Source organism: Cnephaeus nilssonii (genome assembly GCF_951640355.1).
Source record: "Cnephaeus nilssonii genome assembly, chromosome: 16".
Classification (NCBI taxonomy): domain Eukaryota; kingdom Metazoa; phylum Chordata; class Mammalia; order Chiroptera; family Vespertilionidae; genus Cnephaeus; species Cnephaeus nilssonii.
Window position 1 is genome coordinate 10,721,704 of NC_137087.1, and position 22,708 is coordinate 10,744,411.

Sequence of the window (22,708 nt, forward strand, 5' to 3'; positions counted from 1 at the left end):
CTGGCTTCATTAACTCATTGCCTACCATGGCTACCTTTAAATGTAACAATTGGCCATAAGTCTAAATTACTAATAATTAGGCAGCAAGAAATGGATTTATAAGATTGAAATAGTCAGGAAATTTCTGAGTGGGAAGAAGGGTAAGTGAAGGAGGACTGCATTCCTCTTATGTATTTTAATACATTAACAAAAACTTCAGTAATTAAGAGTATTACACTAGTACACAAATAATCAATAAAACAGGGGATTCCTGTCAAAGATAGTGGAGTAGCTGGAAGCTGCACTCACCTTTTCCCATGACCACATCAAAATTACAACTAAATTACAGAACAATCAACCTGTACAATCATCTGAAGACTAGCTGAAAAGAAGTCACATAACTAATCTGCTTTAAACTGGTGAACTCTACTAGCTCTACCTGGTGACTACCTGAGACCCTACTCCATTGCAAATGCTTGTGGACCCCAGGTGGGGTGGTGCCTGGCCTCAGTGTACCCTGAGACTTTTGGTGAGTGGCCTCAGACCCAGCATAGGCACCAAGTTTGAATCTGTATTAAGCTGATGAATACCACTTGCCCTTACAGGCAATTTCCTGAGAATCTGTCTCATGCAACTTACCACATGAGGCTCTTTAGTGACTGAGCAAACAAATAGCAGGCAGGTGGGTGGTGAATCTCAGAGTGCCTTTGGCCTTTGCTGACCTGCCCCAGGGCAGCCAGCTTTGGTTTGCAGCTTGCCCCTCCTACATGCACCCAGCACACGTGGCTACAAACTATGAATCGCTTTTAAGCTTCTGACAGGGAGCCCAATGCTAGTAACAGGCAGTATCTGACATTGGTCTCCACTGGAGTCTCTCCTATGAGGCCCTAGAACCCATCCATCCAGAGGCTGACTTAAGACCACAATAGAGAGTCATCTAATTAGCTCTATAAGCAACATATCCAAGGAGAGATTTTGGCAGGCAGTAGAGCCTTCTAGGGAAAATTATTTTTTCATGGAGTCAGCCCTTGCATAGAAAGTCATACACTGTGGGTTGTGGCCAACCCTCACAGCAATTTGGCCTGAGGGTCAACCCCATTCATGATGTAGGCAATAATAATAAAGGCTCAACTAAAACAGAGAGGGCACATAACCCATATAAGGGATACTCCTGGAGAAACCAGCTCAGTGGATCAGGGAGACTATACCACTGGGCCCCATAGGACACCTACTACATAAGGCCAGCCTATGAAGACTGGAAGACATAGAAGATCTACTTAATTCATAGAAAAAAACAACAAAGAGACGCAGCCAAAATTGGGAGAATAAAAGAACATGTCCCAAATAAAAGAAGAAATGGAGACAAGCATCTACCACATAAGTTCAAAACAATGGTTATAAGGATGTTCAATAAACTTAGTGAGAACTTCAACAAAGATATACAAGCATTAAAATAAAGCCATAAAAAGAACCAGTTAGAAATTCCTAAAATTAAGAATATACTAAAAGGAATCAAGTGTCACATGATCTCACTCATATGTGGAATCTAATGAACAAAATAAATTGATGAGTAAAATAGATCCAGAGACATAGAAGTGTGGAACAGACTGTCAAATCTCATAGGGAAGGCCAGGAAAGAGATTAACCAAAAAACTTGTATGCATACATGCATAACCCCATGGACACAGGCAATAGTGTAGTGAAAGCCTGGGGTGGGGGGTGAGGACAGGCTAGAAGGGGTCAATGGGAGGAGCAGAGGGACATATATAATACTTTCAACAATAAAGATTTTTAAAAAATCATATAAAGAACTAGTTAGAAATGAAGACTGCAATAACTAAAATGAAAAATACACTAAAAGAAATCAAGAGCAGATTAGGTAAGGCAGAGGACAGAATCAGAAATTTGCAAGACATGGTAGCAAAAAATGCAATCAAAGCAGCAAAAAAATTTTAAAAATTAAAAAATGAGAATAGTTTAAGGAACCTTTGGGACAACATCTGCATCATAGAGATACCAGAAGGAGAAGAGAGAGAGCAAGGGATTGAGAACTTATTTGAGGAAATAATGACTGAAAATATCCCTAACCTGTTGAAGAAAATACACAAGTGAAGGAAACACAGAGAGTCCCAAACAAGATGATCCTAAAGAGGCTGACACCAATGCACACCATGATAAAAATGCAAAATATTATAGAAAAAGAGAGAATCTTAAAAGCAGCAAGAGACATTTACCTACAAGGGAGAACCCATTAGACTGTCAGCTGATTTCTCATAGGGATGAAAAGCAAGGACCTACAACAAAGATTGCTCTACCCAGAAAAGTTATCATTTAAAATTGAAGGAGAAAAAATAAGCTACCCAGACAAGAAAATGCTATAGATGTCCATTGCCACCAAACCAGTATTATAAGAAATGTTAAAGGGGCTTCTTTAAGAAGAAGAAAAAACAAAAGGAACATCAATATGAACAACAAAATGGCAATAACTCAGTATTATCATCAATCACTTTAAATGTGAATGGATTAAGTGCTTCAATGAAAAGAAATAGGGTAGTGGAATGAATAGGAAACAACACTGATATAAATGCTGTTTACAGAGACCAACTCAAGATGGAAAGTCATGCACAGACTGACAGTAAAGGACTGGAAAAAGATATTTCATGAAAATGGAAACTCCCCCCAAAAATGCTGGGGTAGCATTTTATGGCCATAAAAATTATCAACTTAAAAATTAGTCTTGCTATATTTGGTCAAACATTTAATTAACTCACCCCTAATGCTTTGGCAGGGCCAAACCAAATGATTGCTCAGGCCTTCTACAGCCTATAGGTCAGATGTTCCCCACCCTCGCTATATATAGATAACCCTAAAAATTGCACAAAGACACGACTAGAACTGGTAAGTGAATTCAATAAAGTAGCAGGATACAAAATAAATATTCAAAAATCAGTTGCATTTTTATACACAAATAGTGAACTATCAGAAAGGGAATCTAAGAAAACAATCCCTTTGTATAATTACATAAAAAAAAAAGAAATAAACCTACGTATGCATTTAACCAAGGAGATAAAAGACCTGTACTCAGAAAATGATGAGATGTAGAAGAAAGAAACTGAAGAAGATACAAATAAATAAAAACATATATCCTGCTCATAGATAGAAAAAATTAATATAATTAAAGCAATCTATAGACTCAACACAGTACCTATCAAAACACCAATGGCATTTTTACAGAACTAGAACAAATATTCCAAAAATTTATATGGAAAGGAGAAAGGAATGCAGAAAGGAATGGTTTCCTGCTTCCAACAGCAACATCTTGATTGTCTCCCAGTCTCAGCATCATAGAAAACAACATTATAAACACCCCAGTAATTCTGCTACTTTTCTCCAAAACATAACAGCTCCTGGGCACAGCATGCAAATAAATGGATGGGTTTGGGAAAGTGTTATTAACACAGGTGAAAACCATTATGGCTCTTTTTCTGTATTTTGTAGAAAGTAGTAATAACAATACAGTGCTGAATGTAATATGTGATGTGATTGAAATTTTTTCAAAATGGAGTATGAGGAAGAAGCATAAAAAGCCATGAGCAGAGTAATTTCAGATGCCCTGATCATTCCTGGCCAAATTTGTTATCATTTTTGTTTCAATTCTTTCTTATGCTTGAGGATATATTTCCATTGATTTTTAGGGAGAGTGGAAGGGATAGGGAAAGACAGAGAGAAACATCGATGTGAGAGAAACACATTGAGTGGTTGCCTCCTGCCAGAGCCCTGACCAGGGCCTAGGGTGGGGAGGAGCCTACAACCAAGGTACATGCCCTTGACCCTTTGGTCTGCAGGCTCACACTGTATCCACTGAGCCAAAATGGCTAGGGCTCTTTCTTATACTCATTCAAAAGTGTACCATTATAAACTCTCAGATAAAAGGGTCATTGGAATACTCACAAAAGATTGTCCCCCTCATAGATTTTCAATGAAAATGACAAATCAATTATGGATCCTGGGAGAAAGCTAGAGGGCGGGCAGTGTTATCATCACACTTCAATAACAAGCCAAATATGATGAACAGAGAAATAAACTGAAATATTCTACCTATAAAATTAAGATGTATAGAGGACAGAACAGTTTGCCTGAGTAGGAAGAACTCTATTAAGATCCTCAAATGGTGAAGGGTGGTGTGGGAGGCGTGGAACCTGAGAAACCATTCAGATCTGGAGGCCTCTCTGGGTGGCTCCCTAGCCAGGCAGGCTACTCCAGTCCTAGCGACACCAGTCACAGTGTGGGTGCTCTGTAGGCAGAGAGCAGGAGCACAGCAGGACCTCCTCTTCAGGGACTCACTGCGAGGGCAGAGGGAGCCCTAACAGCAGCGAACTCTTGATTGCCAAAATGAGCTCAGAACACCACCGCAGGACAGGCTCACTGAGCGAGCACCATGGTGGGCCCATCTCCCCTCCTGGCTTTGAACCTGCCCTATTGGGCCAGAGGCTGAAGTGGCAATTAGAAAGATAAAACCAGACTGTGCTGCCCTACCTTCATCCCGGCCCACGGTTTTGTAGAGGGACCCACTCACAGTCTGTCAGGGCACCTCGAATTCCAACACAGCAGAGAGTCTGAAGGGTCACTCAGAAAAACAATGATGCTCCCCTGGCAGGGTGGCTCTGTGGTTGAGCGTTGACCCATGGACCTGACTGTCAGGGTTTGATTCCAGGTCAGGGCACATGCCTGGGTTTCAGGCTCAATCCCCAGTAGGGGGCGTGCAGGAGGCAGCCGATCTGATAGATGATTCTCATCATCTCTCTCTCCCTCTCTCTTCTTCTTTCTGAAATCAATAAAACACACACACACACACACACACACACACACACACACACACACACACACACAAAACAATGATGCTCAAAGGAAGGGGCTAATGTGAGGAATCATAATGAAGTATTACTCTATGAGAAAGAATTGCTGTGAGCTTTAAAACTGTCTCTTCATTTTTCATTTTTAGACTGCATAACGAATAGGTTCAAATTTCAGCTCTACCACTTACTAAGTATGTATCTTTTAGTAAATAATTTTGTTTGTCTTAGTTTCTTCATCATTAAAAGAGGATTTATTTTTATTGTAAATACTTCACAGGAGCATATGAGGATTATCTGTAAATGTTTAGAACAGTGCCTAGTACACAGTAAGCATTGCAAAGTTTGTTAAAATTGTCCTTATTTTAATAACTATTGAAGTAATTAAAATGTATTATAGAAAATACAGAAATACATTGATGAGGAAATTATGTGTACTGTATTTTGCGCATTGCCTTCAAGTTATGTTTTAAAACCACATGTACTAAGTGTAAACATATTTTACAAGTTTGAGGATCATATACTCCTGCTTCACAGTTTTATCATTGTAGCTATTCATAGCTCTGTCTTTCACTCTCTGTCCTGGTTAGATGACAAGTTATATAGTCACTCCATTTACACCACATACATTGATTTGAAATCTACATTTTATGAAATATTACACAAGGACTATTTTTCAATACATTAGGTGTTATAAAATATGTGAAACGACTTCTATATAGTTTATTTTTGAACCATAACTAATCAATAAAATCATAATCTTTTTTTAAATAAGTAAAAATATATGGAAATAACATCACCAAGTGTAAAATATATTATGTTTCTTATGATGTTTATCTATAGAATGGAAAGTCCAAAAATAGCACTAAACATATATGATTATGGAGTATATGATTAAGTTTTCTTTTTATATCAATGAAGAAAGTTCAGATTATTCAATAAATTCTGCTGAGAGAAACCGAGACCAAGGTACGTTTACCAGAGGAGAGGGTTCAGGGAGGGGTGGGGGAGGTGATATTGTGATCAGTGTGCATGGTGGCAGGTGATTACTAGAACTGATAGGATGACTACAATGTAAATAATGTAATATTGTGTACCAATCACACTTAAATAAAAAATTAAAATTAAAAAATAACTATTTTATAAAAAAAACTGTTTCTATTTTAAAGTACACACTAGTATAAATTTCAGATAAATGATGACTATACATAACCATGCATGCATTTACGATAAATAATAAATTACATACATAATGAAACTTTAAAGCTATGCTAGTAAAATATTTATTTTATTTTATAAAATAACTGATAGATTGATTACATAAAATACAAAACTTCTGTAGGTTTCAAAAAACACCATGAAAAATAAATTAAAGAGTAATCTGGAAAAATCACAACATATATGATAATGCACAATTTGTTATCCTCAAAATAACAAACTACTTTAAAGAAAACAAAAAATTATATGATTTGGAAAAAGAAAATAATTTTAAAAAATCACAAAAGTAGAAATGAAATGGATTGATATGAAAGTCAAAAATATTTAATTTTCTGATAATCAAAAAAATTATATTTAAAATATTGGTAAGATAATTTTCCTAATATAATTTTTCCCATAATAGTAGCAACTAAATAATACCATTCAATTCTGATGCTGTGCTCATGGAAATGTTAATTGACATAACTTTTCTTGAGGAAAAGTTATTGAAATGTATCAAAACTCAAAAAATTTATCCTTAAGAAATAATCCATACCTCAAGGTAGAGAGTTATGCATAATGCTTGTCAATCTCTGTAATCATGAAAAATTGAAAACACACTAAATAGTCCAACCTAAATGTTAGGTAAAATTACTTATATTACATGCTTATAATATTACACTTTTTAAAGTAATAGTTTAGCAGAACATAAAATTACATAATTTTGTGGTAAAAGGGTCACACTACCTAAACAGAAAAAGTAGATTAAAATATGTATAGAATAATCCCAGTTTTGTAAAGAAAATGAATATATTATGTAACAAGATGTTAGCATTTGATTCTTCCTACTTCAGATTTGATTAAGGTGTCAATAAAATGGATAATAGATCATGAAGCATGAGACAAATCACTATGTGAAGAATTTACAAAGAAAATCAAATAATCTAGAACTATCCCATAACACTTGCTCTCCGTCGCCGACTGTGAAAATAGAGGAGTGGCAGGAGAGAGATGAGAGACAAAGCCATTTTGGTCCTGAGAATCTGATGACAGATACATCTGAATGGCCTGCTCTCTAGGGGACAACAGGTGTGTTAGGAGCAGGAAAACTGGCTGGGGGCTGTCTTGTGACAAATCCCAGAAGTCCCTGAGCAGGCAGGTGGAGAGTCCATATGGGTCCCAGGTGGAGTGGACTCCTGGCAAGGCAGAGCTAGTGAGGAGGAGCATCCGTTAGCAAGCGGAGGAGACAGCAGAGCAGGGGGCTGTGAGAGGCAAGGACAGCTGTGCTTCCCTCTGGTCCCATGAGCCCTGCTTTCAATGTAGTGGTTGATACTGAATACATATATTCCACATGAAAAGTGTGAAACAGTTGGAATGCGATGCACTAACATGACTAAGATGGTTATCTCTGAATGGTGTGATCATGAAGAATGTTTTCTTCCTTGGAAAGGTAGTTATCTTCCTAGTGTTATAGAAATGGTGTGTAGTTGCCTGATTTATTGGTCAATGTTAGATGCTTTGTACAACTGAACAGGGTAGACTTGAAGATGTTAGCAATCAAATATATGAAAACACCGTAGACCTGATAAAAATGATGCGGTTCATAGAGGCGGGGTCTAATCTGATGTCTGTTACTCCTCTTTCAAGGCCAGAAAAGAGTTACAGATTTTACACGTTAATCCATTCTGCCCACAATGCTTTCATGGCTCCTGGAGGGCAGAGCAGTGGAGGAGACAAATGTTCTGAGCAGATTCCAGTCTGGAAGACACCTCCTCTCATCAATATAGTTTAATGGGCCAAGAACAAGCAATGATCAGCCTCTATTCTCTGTCCTCGGGAATATGTTGTTTCTCCATCTTATTTATTAATGAAAATTTCCTTCCCAGGACCATGTCACATGCCACCATAGAGTCCTTTACACTCAAGTATGAATGATACGTGTGAAGTCGGGCAGTGCAGCCTGTGCAACTGGACACAACCACCGCACCCCCTGTGAAGGGCTCGCCACAATGCATCCACCTAGGTAAGTCATTCCTGAGCAACCCAGTTCTCTCCCTCCACTTCATGTGATTTTGTATTGGCCCCATGTTTATATTTCCTTAAGCTGTCTTATCTTTTATGTGTTCCTATTTGTACTTGTTTACACATCTTTTCTTGCCTCTATGCAGCTGGAAAGTTTGAGGCCAGGTAATATGACATGTTTTTTAATCCCTGGAAGCACCTGTCTCAGGGCCGTGTACACTGTGGAGTTAAAAAGGCAACAATAACAGTTTAAGTAAAAACCAGCAACAATAATGACAATGACAGATAACATGCATTGAGCTCTCACTACGTGCCAAGCACAAACTGTTCTGAATGGATTATTTTATTTAACCCTAATAATAACTGTATGCATTAGAGACTATATAATCTTATTTTATAAAGAAGAAAACCAGAACCCATTAAGGTTAAGTAACTTGTTCTATCAAACTATTAATATGATTTTGAGTTTAAAAATTTCCATCTCTTGGACATATTACACCCTGTGGAGCCTATAATTCCATTTAAGTAAATGCAGTTTACTAAACTGAGTTTATTGATTGTAGGAGCCTTAATTATTGTTTGAATCTACAAAGTGGTATACTTTATATGTACTTAATTGGAGAATAATGTGTGAATGAATAAAAGGAAGCTAGATTATTTCAGCTGTGCAGTTGACCCCAATTCTGAATGGCTTGCAGGGGTAGCTTACTCCAAAGCCACATTGCTTGAAGCAAATGGTCACAGTATTAGAACCAAGGCCCTTTAACTCCCAATTAAGAACACCTTTGCTTACACCCCTCCATCTAACTGTTCACACAAAGAACACGCTGCTGTATGTTACATGAAACTGGGAAAGGCAAGAGTGCAGAGCATTGGTCTCTTTGGGAAACGCCCACTAATACTCTTCCAGGAAACCTGCATCTGTGTGGCCAACTCCTGCCCAGTTCCCAGGCCCCACATGGATTCCCGGAGGATGCTCTCAAGTTTCCTTCTGCCTCAGTCTGACACATATGACAAAGGAGCCCCACTCTGCCTTGGGCTGAATGGCTTGGGCACTGGGAAAGTGATGCTTCAAGCAGGCTTCCTGAAACCGGGGAAGGAGACCCACTGTGCTCAGACCTGATGAGTCAGTTGTCCCTACAAGCCATCTGGAAGTGGCTGTGCTGACTGGTCTACTGCCTGAAGCTACAACCACATGCCATGGCAAACTGAATTTCTGGATTCACAGTGACTATTCCTGGGAAGGTGGGGCCCACAAGCCCAGTGTGGAGTAACGCAACACCTAGACCCAGGTCATCTTAGTTGCTGCTTTCCTCTGATCCAAGTGCATAGCAGGCTCCTAGCATCTTACAGGGCACTTTGAGAGCAGAGCCTGCTTTCTAAGATCCAAAGAAACCAAAGTGTGAATGTAAGACAGGACTGTTACAGTAACCAGAGTCACTCATGCTAAGCCCCACATCAGCAGCCAAAACTTACCTAAATTTCTATGATCAGCAATCCCAGAAAAGAAAGGCCTTCGTCAGTGGTCAGCAAACTCATTAGTCAACAGAGCCAAATGTCAACAGTACAACGATTGAAATTTCTTTTGAGAGCCAAATTTTTTAAACTTAAACTTCTTCTAACGCCACTTCTTCAAAATAGACGCGCCCAGGGCGTGGTATTTTGTGGAAGAGCCACACTCAAGGGGCCAAAGAGCTGCATGTGGCTTGCGAGCCGCAGTATGCCTTCCACGGGCCCAGGTCAACCAATTCGTGCTTGCCAGCTCAGAACAAGTAATCCAATGGGCCTCCAAGACTTCCCTTTGCTCCATATAAGGAAAGTAACCCTGTTTCAACCAATCAGCAAACACTCAGCATAACTTCCTTTCTCCTGCTCACTTTGGTCTATAAAGATCTCTCACCTTGTACAGCTCTTCAGAGCTTCTTTCTCTCTGCCAGATTGGATGCTGCCTGCTTCAGGAATTGCTGAATACAATAAGGAAAACAATAAGGAAGGTGGGGGTCGGGGGAGAGAACCTCACCTGTCCCATGTGAGGTTCCACCTTTGAGCTCAGAAGTCCCTATAGAACCAGTCCAAGGAAATAGTGACCAATCAGAGGGGATATCAAGGCACAAAGATCTGCAGCCTTTATAAACCATGGAAACAGGGACTGGGTGGAACTCTTTCTCCCCAGCACATGGGAGTCTGTGCTATGAGATGCTTTCCCCTTCCTCACGGGGGAGTCTGTACTTGTTCTTTAATAAATCTCTATCTTTGCTATACCATCTTCAGTCTGTGGATTCATTCTTCGACTCCGACGGACAAAGAATCCGGGAACACTGCGTGTTCCAGTCCTAAAATCAGTATCACCACCATGGGGACACTGGGTGCTGGATGCTGATGTGGAGAGCAGGCACCATGAGGTCTGACATCTTCCTACTCTGCACGTTTCTTGGATTCTGCTCTGAATCCATGCTCTGGAGCTGCTCTCGCTTTGGCCAGTGATGGAATCAGGATCTTGATGATAACTGGGCTTGGCATGGTGCTCCTAAGAGGGGAGACCTGGAAAATATCTGCCTGAATCCTTGGCCAGCTCATGGTCCTTCAGTTCCATCTAGCTTTGCTCTGAGGCTAAGGAGGGAACCTGGCCTCGGTGGGTATGTGCGGTAAGATGAGGAAGTAGGACAAGAGTCCACAGGTCGATCCTGTGCCTGCCGGGAAATGAGACTGGGTCTAAAGTAATTGCATTAGAAATCGTCAAGAAGATCCTGGGGCTGCTGGGAAGCCGACCTCTGTTGGGAAGCTGACCTCTGCTCTCCAGGGCAGGGCTGGCAGTAGTGGGAGGCAGGGTGCAGATATGTGCCCTTCAGTGATATCTACCCTGGCTGCTGCTGCTTCCTCTGCTGAAGGCCACACGCTCGTGGTCCAGGCCACAATCTGGTCCGCTCACTGCCTTCCTCCGGAGCCCCTGCCCGCTATCCACCTGTGATGGCGATGCACACTGAATGCTGTGAGGGCTCCATTAACCTGGCAGCTATATGCCTTAGATATATTTTTTTAAAACTAACATCAAAGCACTTTATAAGTTTGATTCTCGTGTGTGCATGTTTTCCTGAGTGGAGTTAACTACAGATTCGTTGGGGGGAGTGGGGGTGGGAATATGTTTTTGAAATAGCAGGGCTGAGGGCGCAGCCTGGGGCCACAGTGAAGACACTGGGCAGAGCTGCCACCCGGCCTCTCAGAGCAAGACTTGGCTCTGTCGCCCCAAATGCATATAATTTGAAGTTTTAGTATTAGTTTTACATTAATTGGCAAAGATTCACATTTTGGATCAACTCTGCATTGCCTGGGGGAGAATCGAACACACACCCACGCTTCCAATCCTCTGTGAATTGGGATTTCCCTAAACACAGCACAGAGTCGGCAGTGGGGAAGGAGCAAGAGAGAGAGAAAGGGTGTCAGGTGTGGAGGGGAGCTGGTCTCCTGCGCCCAGTCATTCCGAAGGTATCATGAGCAGCAAATTAAACGATCCTTCAGCAAGAATTTTGACAGGAAAATTTCATTAGGGATTTAAATTTCTATGGAAGCTCAAGTTGCTGCATTAAGATATGAAGATTGTGCAAATATTGTTCCTTAGACTAATGTTTGCTGCAGGTCATTGAGTTTCAGTCAATGAAATTTAGAGTGATAAATGCCATATTGAAAATAACTAGAGGAAGGAGGGGCTGAGGGAAGGAAGGAAAGAGGCCTGCATTGGGAGCTCAGGCCCTCCAGTTATCTGGATTGGAAGGTAGGCTCTAGTATTAACCAGCTGTGTGACCTTGGGCAAGTTTACTTAACGTCTCTGAGGCCTAATTTCCTCAGTTATAAAATGTGAACTATTGCCAGTAACTCTCTGCTAGACCATGATTGTGAGGGTTTTAATGAGATAATCCAGGTAAAGTTCTTTAGCACAGAGCCTAGCACATGTAAATCCTAAACATACTAGTAGGATTGTGATACAGAAAGTGGGCTAATGTTTATCTGCCACTGACTTCTTCTCAGTCTCGGTGATACCAACCTACCAGTACTATTATTACTGTTTTTTAATGTTTATTTATTGACTAGAGGCCCAGTGCATGATTGAATCATGCACGTCAGGGTCCCGATGGACTCACCATCATGTATCCCAGCAGGCCAGGCGGCACCTCCACCTCCTCGCCCCTCAGACTGCGGCCCTTCGAGTCCATCGGGACCCTGACGGATGGCCGGGGTGAAAAAGCGCCCCACAGGGGCGGGCCGGTTAACCCGGACTTCACAGGGCAGGAGGTGCAGCGTGTGCGCAGAGCGACGGGGCGTAGGTGGATGTGGTGCTTCTCCATGTCTTCCTCGTCGCTGCTCTCCATCCTCTGCCGGGTTTCCATGGTTTCCGTGGCTCGCTGACTGAGGCGAGAGCTCGCTCCCCCACTTTTGATGATCCGCGGCCGCTGAGGGGGTCTCCCCTGCTGTTGAGAGGCGCAGGGGGCGGGACCCCCTCAGTGGCCTGGATCTGGCCGTTGAGAGGCACAGGGGGCGGGAGTCCCGCCCCCTGTGCCTCTCAACAGCAGCGTAGCCCCGCTCAGTGGCAGCGGATCCGTGCCTCTCAATGGCCGGATAGGCCACCCTGAGTCCCGCCCCCCAGCCTCCCGCCGCCCATCGTGGGCGTAGCGGAGTGATGGCAATTTACATGGTACGCTATTATTAGATAGGATTTGTGGACGAAAGGGGCCACATGCTGACTTGACAAGCTCAGGGAAGGCCTGCGTGGCGGTCTTGCAAACTCAGAGACCTAAAGGAACCACAAAGGATGGTCTGAAATTAAACTTCAACTAAAAGCAGTTATGGTGGGCAGTTATGTCCTAGGCTGGTATCTTTACTCACAAGGTCAACCTTTACCTAACTGAGCCTATCTGTCTTTTTGCATCTTGAAATGTCTGTGTAACTTATAACTTCCCTTTTTCTGGAGCCCCTGGGGCACAACCAAATGTGCTAGGCGCCAGGACAGATACTACAAATTCCTTCATTTTCATGTTAATTATTCCTGTACCCATCTAAGTATGTGTCCATCATTTTACTTTTTATCCAATCCCAGGGATTTCCCCTCCCCGACCCCCCTCCCTCCCCCCCGCCAGCTTTGCTTTATCCCACCTCCTTAATCTATCACCAATGAATTTCATATAACCCATCTACATCCCTCCTTTGATTGCAATGTATAAACACAAATGTAACCCGCCATTCTCCGGAGCATTACCTCAATTCGTTGAGGTTCTGCTTCCTGGCATATGTCGACAGTTTGGCTCAAATAAACTCACAAAAATTCTTTATAGGTTTCAATGTTTTTTTTTTACGTTAACAGATTTTAGAGAGAAGAGAGAGATAGAGACATTGATTTGGTGTTGCACTTATTTATGAATTCATTGGTTGATTCTTGTATGTGTCCCACACCAGAGATTGAATCGAAACCTTGGCATATCAGGATGACGCTCTGACTAACTGAGCTACTTGGTCCAGTCCAGCCAGGGGGGTCTTGGAGCCTAAATCCTGTTTGTACACCTTTGTACTAACACCGTGGTCAGCAAACTGCGGCTCGCGAGCCACATGTGGCTCTTTGGCCCCTTGAGTGTGGCTCTTCCACAAAATACCATGGCCTGGGCGAGTCTATTTTGAAGAAGTGGCATTAGAAGAAGTTTAAGTTTAAAAAATTTGGCTCTCAAAAGAAACTTGAATCGTTGTACTGTTGATATTTTGCTCTGTTGACTAATGAGTTTGCCGACCACTGTACTAACAGAATCTGACTGATTAGATAGCTGTTGGTGGATGTTTAGAAAATATTTGTGAAATGAATTAATAATTGCATAAATAAATGGATGATGCATGAATGAATAGAAGGTATAATGTTTTTCCCAATTAAACTGTGCCTCAAGGATTCACCCACAGGTTTCTCATTGTTTGATTTTTTTATATTTTGTTTCAAAACTGAGCATTCTCACAGTTTGATTCCCATAACCATATGCCATTTTATAGAAAACAGGAGAAAAGGGGGAAAAGACCCATATACTTCCAGAACCCAAACACTTCAAGTCCCCCTTTCGCATTTTAGAGTATGTGTGTTTTCATCATTGTACCAAAGGATGTTCTTGCTGCAATCTTATATGAAAATAATTTCCATCTTGCTGTTTCACTTAATAAGACTATTTCATACAGCTATTATTTTAATGATAATTTAATAGAACATGATAGATGTGCCATATTACGTTTTACATTTTTAGACTGTACCCATTGTTTCACTATTATGAATATTGTTGCACTAAATATTTTCATGTATATAAGACATAGGTTTTCAGGGTTACTGTCTGATTATGGGATTGCTTTTCTTTGAGAAGTATATGGTCTTTACAATGGACCTCACCTTCAACCACTGCAGTGATGCACTATGATATCCAATTGGATGGCAAGAGTTTAATTATTGTTTAAAAGAGATTATGCTCACCATTTTGTACCATATTCAAGCCCTGCCCCAGTACACTGTACTTGATAGATATTCCATAGCTATATATGAAAAGAAAAAGAAAAGGAAGAGGAAGGGAGAAGGAAGAAAGGGAGGGGATAGAGAGAGAAGGGAGGTAAAAGGGGGAAGCAAATAATGAAGAAAGAGAAGGAAGTAAAGGGAAAACAGAAGGGAAGGGAAGACAAGGGAAGCGAAAGAAGAAAGGGAAGAAGGCAAAACAAAGAAGGGAACTAGGTAAATCAGGGAGAATGACAGAGAAAAGACAGGAAAAGATAAAGAATCGGCAAGCTCATTCTGTGTAAACTTGCTAATAATTCCAAACACATGTCTCTAACCACAACCATGCTTTCCAGGCATCAGCTTAGCATGTGACCAAATCACAGGATAAAAAAGATACAACATGCTCTAGTATCTGCCCCTGTCTGGGCAATTCCTAGATACCAAGGCCTCACATTTCACAGAACAGAGAATCCATGGCTTGCTTTGTTGCTAGGTTTTAGGCAACCTTCTTTTTTCCCCCCACCTTTCTCAAGGAGAGCTAAATTTGTGAACAAGAGTAGTTAATACTGTATAGTGACTTACCTTACCAAGGTAAAACACAAATTAAATCAAAGAAAAATTTCCCCTTTAAAAATTTTTACATTTTCTTGATGAAGCACAGCTAGAAATTCAGGGGCAAAATGAAAATATGCGTTTTGAAAAAAACGTTAAAAGATGGTTAGACATATTCATTGTGCAGCAACATGCACAGTAGCAGATAGGGCGACCTCTGTCTGCTGTCAATACGCAATGCTTCGCTCAAGTTTATGTTATGCATGATTGGTAATCAGGAAACCATAACATTGCCTTTACGATTTGGAAATGCTTGTCATTATCTTCACTGAACTAAATTGCTGATTGAATAAAAGTTCTCTTGCCTTAGAAGTGACTCAGTTATAGCAGTCATTGCAACATCAGAAGATTATTTACAGAGAGAGTAAAAATTCCACATTTGACCAGAATTGGGCATAATGATACAGAACATTACTTTTAACTTCATATAGGAAAAGAAACTAATGGCTAGCAATATTTCTACTTTTAACTTCGTATAGAAAAAGAAACGAATGACTAGAAATATTTCTTAGTGGGAAATTGTCTTCATTCATTCATGAAAAAAATAGTAGTAGTAGTAATCACTGATATGCAAATAGTGTTGCTAAAAATGGGGTTTCTCAGTTTGTTTGAAAACTTGTTATATAATTTGATATGCACATTTCCATATTTCAATAAGTCAGATAAAAGGTTAATAGATTTAATATGATCACAAATTACCAACCAGAGGTTGGTACTTTAGTTTCTACAAATTCGTTTGGATAAATAATAAGTCCGTTTCTTTTTCTATATCCTTGCTTTCCTAATGGGGTGGTGGTGAATGGTGGAAACTGAAAGCCAAGGGAGCAAGCTCCCATGAAGTTCTCAGGGGAGGGTAGTTGGCAGTGGAGTTGAATGTGAAGACCAGGCACCATCCAGAAGGCCTGGACCTAGACCTCATTAGTTCTGAGCAAGCTTTGAACATTAACCCTGTCATCAGCATCCACCCTGGCAGCTTGCAGAGTCACACGAGTGCAACGCAGGCTTCAGCTGAGTTAGCAACCATTGCTCAGAGGACAGGCTGCCTATACATTGTGTTAGAGAAGAAAAATGCTTGACCTACTTGGATCCGATAAGATGGAGTCAGTTTTCGGCAGAAATTGATCACAACGGACTCCTTGATAGCCTTCTTTGCACCTGAGAAAAGGGGATAAATAATAAACATATGCATGTGGCTGTGAAAGTTTCAAAATTTCAGCAAGCAAAATAGCCACTAATTACATAAAATAGATAAATGTGAGAATGGAACATTCATGCTTTTGTATAATTTGATTTAGTATGTCTGTAACATCAACAGACATACTAAATAGATTTTAGTCTATTTCTGTGCAAAAAAACAAACAAAAAAATCCCAGCACTTCTTTGCTTTTATAATTTTATATATAATACCTGATGCACAAATTGAATACTTTTTAAGGTGACCCTCATAGCAATCTCAGCAGCGGTAACCCTCATGTCAGAGTTCTGGACGCGGACATGCTTTTCTCTATGCAACACGCTGACTCTAAGAGGCTGCGGTACTCTTTCGGAAGCATTGCTTTCCACGTGTCATTTTTCTAATAAAAAACATTTTCTCGTGTAATTTATCAAATATTATCAATAGATTTTGATGACTGTTTATTTTTCTTGTGTTTTATTAGTTCCTTTGCAAATTTTTAACTTTTTTAAAATATATTTTTGTTGATTTCAGAGAGGAAGGGAGAGGAAGAGAGATAGAAACATCAATGATGAGAGAGAATCATTGATTGGCTGCCTCTTGCACACCTCCTACTGGGGACCGAGCCACAACCCGGGCATGTGCCCTTGACCAGAATCGAACCCGGGACCCTTGAGTCCACAGGCTGATGCTCTATACACTGATCCAAATAAGCTAGGGCTAACTTTTTTTTTTTTTTAAGTTAGCTATTCCTCACGTCCCTGTGGCCTGATTGGCCAGCATAACAGCTTTCACATCTGTCAAGATCTCTATGTGCAAGGTCTCTGTGCATTTTCCATAAACGCCCATTTTTCTCTCCTCATTTTCTCTTTTGAGTTCAGCAAACATGTGCAACATGCCTGCTTTCTGCCAGGCGTTGCACAAGGCAACTTTCCTGAGGTGGGTGCGATTTGGAGGCGAGGGATTTGCTTGTAAGCACTGGCAATGAGCGCGTGGTCTCCGCCCCTCTGTGAGTCTTCATACCACTCCCTCCAGCAGGGCCACTGGCTGCTTTGGACAGCATCAGCTCATCAGTGGCAGGTCAGGGAACAAGTACAGCCCAGGTGGCCCCAAACCCCTGCTTTGGAACAGTATCCATAGGAGGATTCGGCCTGTAGTGATGGACTTGAAACGTAACCTGTCATGCCCCAAGTAAGCAGGGAGTCACCCATTGTTGTTGATGAATGAATGTCTCCTATGGACAGTGGAGGAAATTGTGCTGTGGGCATAAAAATCAGACTTACCAGAACAATCCTTTGCTGGTTAGAAATCTATTAAATCGACAAAAGAATGCAAAGGGACCGTTCTGTCCCAGGCGGGACTGTGAATTCTTTCTCTAGAATATGCTTTGTTTTCGGTGTAATAAACTATTAGATGAAATCTATTGCAACTGCAGCAGCAACATTGAAAGGCATGGGGTCATTTTTATACCTCTCACAATGAGTCACATCAGAATTCAGGTGATCGGCAGGCTCTCTTTAGCACCCTTTTAAGCCTGGTGCTCAGGGTGTATTTGGCTGTTTTCCTCCTACACTGAGAAACAAAGACTTCTGATATGAGAACACCCTCAATACTCAATAGGCTATTGAATAAAAGTTGCTTAAGCAGCCACATATTTTCATAACCTCTTTAAAAATTCATTTATTGCCCTTGAAATAAAGCAGGCATGTCACCCGGTTTACAATGGTAAAAAGTCAGAAAATGCTTAGGACTGGAGCAATTTCTGATGAAAAAATAAATAAATTTCTGTTCTCTGAAAGCCGGCCTATTGTTGTTAGTTCATCTTTATTCAGAGTCCTGGAACTATGGTGTTTTAATTTTCATTTTCCCATGAGTTACATTTGGGTGTGTGCTACAGCATGCATTAACTTTTTGAAGGATTTTATTTCTGACATATGAGGAAGATTTTCAGCACTTTAGTCTTTATAAATTCATGTAATGTGAAATGGTACCCTAGAGAGATAGGTGCTTTAAGAGGAAGTGTTTTTGTGAGTGTGTTTTGCTTTGCTTTTTAAGGCTTCTTTGTAACTTAAGAATCATTCTATTTGTATAAAAAAGAAAATAAGGACAGATATTTGTAATTGTTCAAGTCTTAAACGAATTTCCCATGAGTTTGAACCCTCTCTGAAGTGTTCAGGCCCCGGGGTATCAGGGCGACTGCACAGTGAGCACCCTCATCCTGCCCCATGCCCCTGGGCTGTAGGTGACAAAGTGTGATGTGTGATGGTGTCAGAGCAGCCAGGCCCAAGCTGGGAGACCCACCAGGCTGTGCGCCCAGACGTGCCAGCCCCGAGGCTTTGTTACGGAGGCAGGGTCCCTGCTAATTGGTGCTGGGTTTCAGAAATTTCATTTTTTAAATTTTCATTTAATAATCACACATAGGATAACCAAGATGGCAGGATAGGTAAATACCTGTACTTGCTGCCTCTCACAACCACGTCAAAACTACAACTAAAAGACAAAACAAATATCATCCAGAACCACAGAAAAGCTGGCTGAGTGGAATTTCTACAACTAGAAGGAAAGAGAAAAGCACACTGAGGCTGGTAGGAGGGGCAGAGGTGTGGAGGTGCATAGGCAGTCGTGAAACAGGCTGGCAACTGGGTGCGCTGTTGTTTGTTTCAATTGGGTGGGAGATACAAGCTCCTGATTGCTCTGAACTCCAGTTCCCAGCGAGACTCTAGTGAGCCAGACTTATACGGAGAGAAACTGGACTGTCTGGCATCGGGCCAGAAAGTGAGGGCGGCTTTCTCTCAGAGGTGCTTGCAGTGACCATTGTTCCTGCACGGGGGCATGGGACACATAGACGCAGGGATCTCCCCGTTGCAAGGATGACTGGCATTGCTGTTTGCTCTGCCCTGAGACCCTGCCCCACCCAATTTACAACCCCACCCAAGCTGTGCACAGTGGCTTTTGCATATGAATGGCCTGTCCTTTCACAGCCTAAAACCTAACAAACTGCAGCTGGGTCAGAGAGTTCCAAAGCTTCCAAAAGAAGGCCCAAGGCCCAGCAGCAGCAGCCTGCCTTGCATCACAGCTGGGCCTCATCTGGGCACTTCCAAATCCCAAACAAAGAGGAGGAATCTGCAGATCTCTCTGTAGCTCCTACTGGGTGGCCTCAGGCAGTGGCTGACTTTGCACCTCCTTGGAGATCCAAGAGCCAGTGTATGCAGTGGTCAGTGTGAGACCATACCAGATTACAACTCATTACATCCATAAGCGACACACTCAAGGGGCAGACTCAGTGAATACCAAAGCCCCACTGAAGCAAGTCCTGCCCCATAATGGTGTATCCAGCACAGAAATTCTTCCATTGTAGATACAGCTGGTCCTTGCAGCCAATTGGCCTGGAGGTTAATTCCTCCCAGTGATACTAACAGCAATCAAGGCTTAACTACAATAAGACTGTGCACCCAGCCCACAAAGGGGTGCACCAAGAGTGTCCACCTCAGGTAACTGGGGAGGCTGAGCCACTGGGCCCTATAGGACACCTACCACACAAGGCCACTCTATCAACACAGGGAAGCAGCCAAAATGTGGAGACAAAGAAACAGGTCACAAATGAAAGAAATGGAGGAAAGCAAACTACTGGATATAGAGTTAAAAACCACAGTTATAAGGTTACTCAAGTATCTTCTAGAAACCTCTGAGGAACTTAGTGAGACCTTCAAGGATCTTAGTGAGAATGCCAAAAAAAAAAAAAAGGAAAAGAACCAGTCAGAAATTAAGCATACATTGACTTAAATAAAGAATAATATACAGAAATTCAACAGTAGACTAGAGGATTTCAAGAATCAAGTCAAAGACTGGAAATACTAGGAAGCAAAAAACACCCAACCAGAAAAGAAAAAAGAATCCAAAAATATGAAGATAGTGTAAGGAGCTTCTGGGACAACTTCAAATTACCAACATCCAAATTATAGGGGTGCCAGAAAAATGGAGAGAGCAAGATATTGAAAACCTATTTGAAGAAATACTGACAGAAAACTTCGAAATAGACTTACAAGTCCAGGAAGCACAGAGAACCCCAAACAAGAGGAATCTAAGAGAACCACACCAAGACACATCATAATTAAAATGCCAAGGGCAAAATACAAAGAGAGAATCTTAAAAGCAGCAAAAGAAAAACAATTAATTACCTACAAGGGAGCACCCATATGACTGTCAGCTGATTTCTCAACAGAAATTTTGCAGGCCAGAGGGAATGGCAAGAAATATTCGAAGTGATGAATAGCAAGAACCTACAACCAAGATTACTCTACCCAGCAAAGCTATCATTTAGAATTGAAGGTCAGATAAAGAGCTCCACAGACAAGATAAAGCTAAAAGAGTCCATCACCACCAAATCAGTATTATATGAAATGCTGAAGGGTATTCTTTAAGAAGAAAAAGAAGAAGAAAAAGGTAAAGATAAAAATTATGAACAACAAAGTGACAACAAATACATGTCTATCAATAAGTGATTCTAAAAAATCAAGTGAATAAAAAATCTGATGAACAGAATAAATTGGTGAATATAATAGAATCAGGGGCATAGAAAGGGAGTGGACTGACAATTCTCGAGGGGAAGAGGGTGTGGGGGGTGCAGGAAGAGATGGGACAAAAATCATATACCTATGGATGAGGACAGTGGGGGGGGGATAAGGGCATGGGGTGGGGTGGCAACTGGGTGGAGGGGAGCTATGGGGGGGGGGGGAAGAGGAACATCTGTAATAATCTAAACAATAAAGATTTATTTTAAAAAAATAATCACACATAGCCCAACCAGTGTGGCTCAGTGGTTGAGCATCAACCTATGAACTAGGAGGTCACGGTTTGATTCCTGGTCAGGGCACATGCCTGGGTTGCAGGCTCTATCCCCAGTAGGGGGCGTGCAGGAGGCAGCCAATCGATGACTCTCTCATCATTCATGTTTCTATCTCTCTCTCCCTCTCCCTTCCTCCCTCTGAAATCAATTTAAAAAATTAACATATATGTAATTAAAATTCACACATATGTCAACTTGATAAGTTCAGACCCATCCAAATATAAAGACAGAATGTGGCAAGCAGGTAATGCCAATGAAGTGGACTAAATTTATGATTATATTAAAGATGCAAAGCAAAGGAAAAAAGGCTTAAGATGCACTTCTACTTCATAGATTGAGTTTGGCGGAACTTCTGACAGTGTGATAAGCAGCACATCTTTTGAGAAATATCATTGCAAGTTGGTTTTAATTTTGGTAGATGTTTTGGGAAGTTTGAGAATACTTTTTAAAAAGAGTTTTGCTTTTTTAAAGATATAGGTATAAGAACAAGATAAATCCATATAGTAAAAAAAATGGTTTTTGTTTTTTCATCTTAATAAAGTATGACCTAATTTAATAAAATTATAAAAGTATATGTGTAATCTTTAGTGATAAATACATGTTTTTTAATAAAAGCACAGATTTTACCTTAACCATTATTTTTTTACTCTTCATTGCTTTAAAACTGCCCTTAATTCCTCTCCATTCTCTGAATTTCTTTCTCCCTGAGAAGACTTGCACACGGATATTTTATTAAAAATTGCAGTGTTCCCTATGGCTTTTTATGGGTAAGCTTATATTCTGTAACTATATGGCCAAAGAGCAGGGAGCAAGCTTAAGATAGGAAATATTATTGGCAGTGAAACAACTGCAAAGCAAACACAGTCTGCAAGAGCTAAGAGCTTTTACTTTGCAAAAAATACCACTCTCAAATTTTCTGTTTATCAACTCTGAGATGAAGGAGTTGTCACTTTGGAAAATAGTTAACTCCTTGGTAACGTTGCTTGTTTAGTTTATTTCTAAATTTAAAAGACAGTGGAGCAGAGCATAGTTGGGGAGACAATGTCCAAATCAGGGTAGGACAGGTGAGAGGTTGAAGAGAGAACTCTGGTGGAGGAACCCTAAACACTAGAGATTGGGCGCTGCAATGAAGTCAGGGGAAGAGCCGGAGGCTCTCAGCTCCCCGTAAGTATCAGCAAAGTATCCTCTCTGGCTGGTGAGCCACAAGGTCAAATAAAAAACCAGTATTCTCCCTTTCCACAGGGGTAAGCTGTGTCATTTCAAATACAGACATCACTTTTTCTACTCCTTACATCCTTCTAACTTGGCCCTCAGTCCCGTCCTACTTGTTCAGCTGTACCTAAAATAGCAAGCCACCCCTTTAATTCCTTTTTCCTCCTCTATATTGTCTCTAAGGAAAAGCTTAGCTTTAGTGAAAGGTTTGAAAAGGCAACCCTTGGGCCACAGTGAAGAAGAGAATAATAGTGACAACGATGGGAAAATACAAAATGCATAGTTGCTGGTTGTAACTCAATACTTGT

The 22,708-nt window shown here is 41.1% G+C and overlaps 1 protein-coding gene across 5 annotated transcripts in view; it reads right to left on the bottom strand.

Moving 5' to 3' along the window:
• The window catches only part of NRG3 (neuregulin 3), a gene marked incomplete at both ends in the record, with an annotated part of 1,054,567 nt that overhangs the window by 225,064 nt on the left and 806,795 nt on the right, over positions 1-22,708 (bottom strand). For all 5 annotated transcript variants that reach the window (XM_079793948.1, XM_079793950.1, XM_079793947.1 and 2 more), the window contains one exon: positions 16,250-16,323. In XM_079793948.1, coding sequence (XP_079650074.1) covers positions 16,250-16,323 — 74 coding nt within the window. The remainder of the gene's footprint in view (positions 1-16,249; positions 16,324-22,708) is intronic.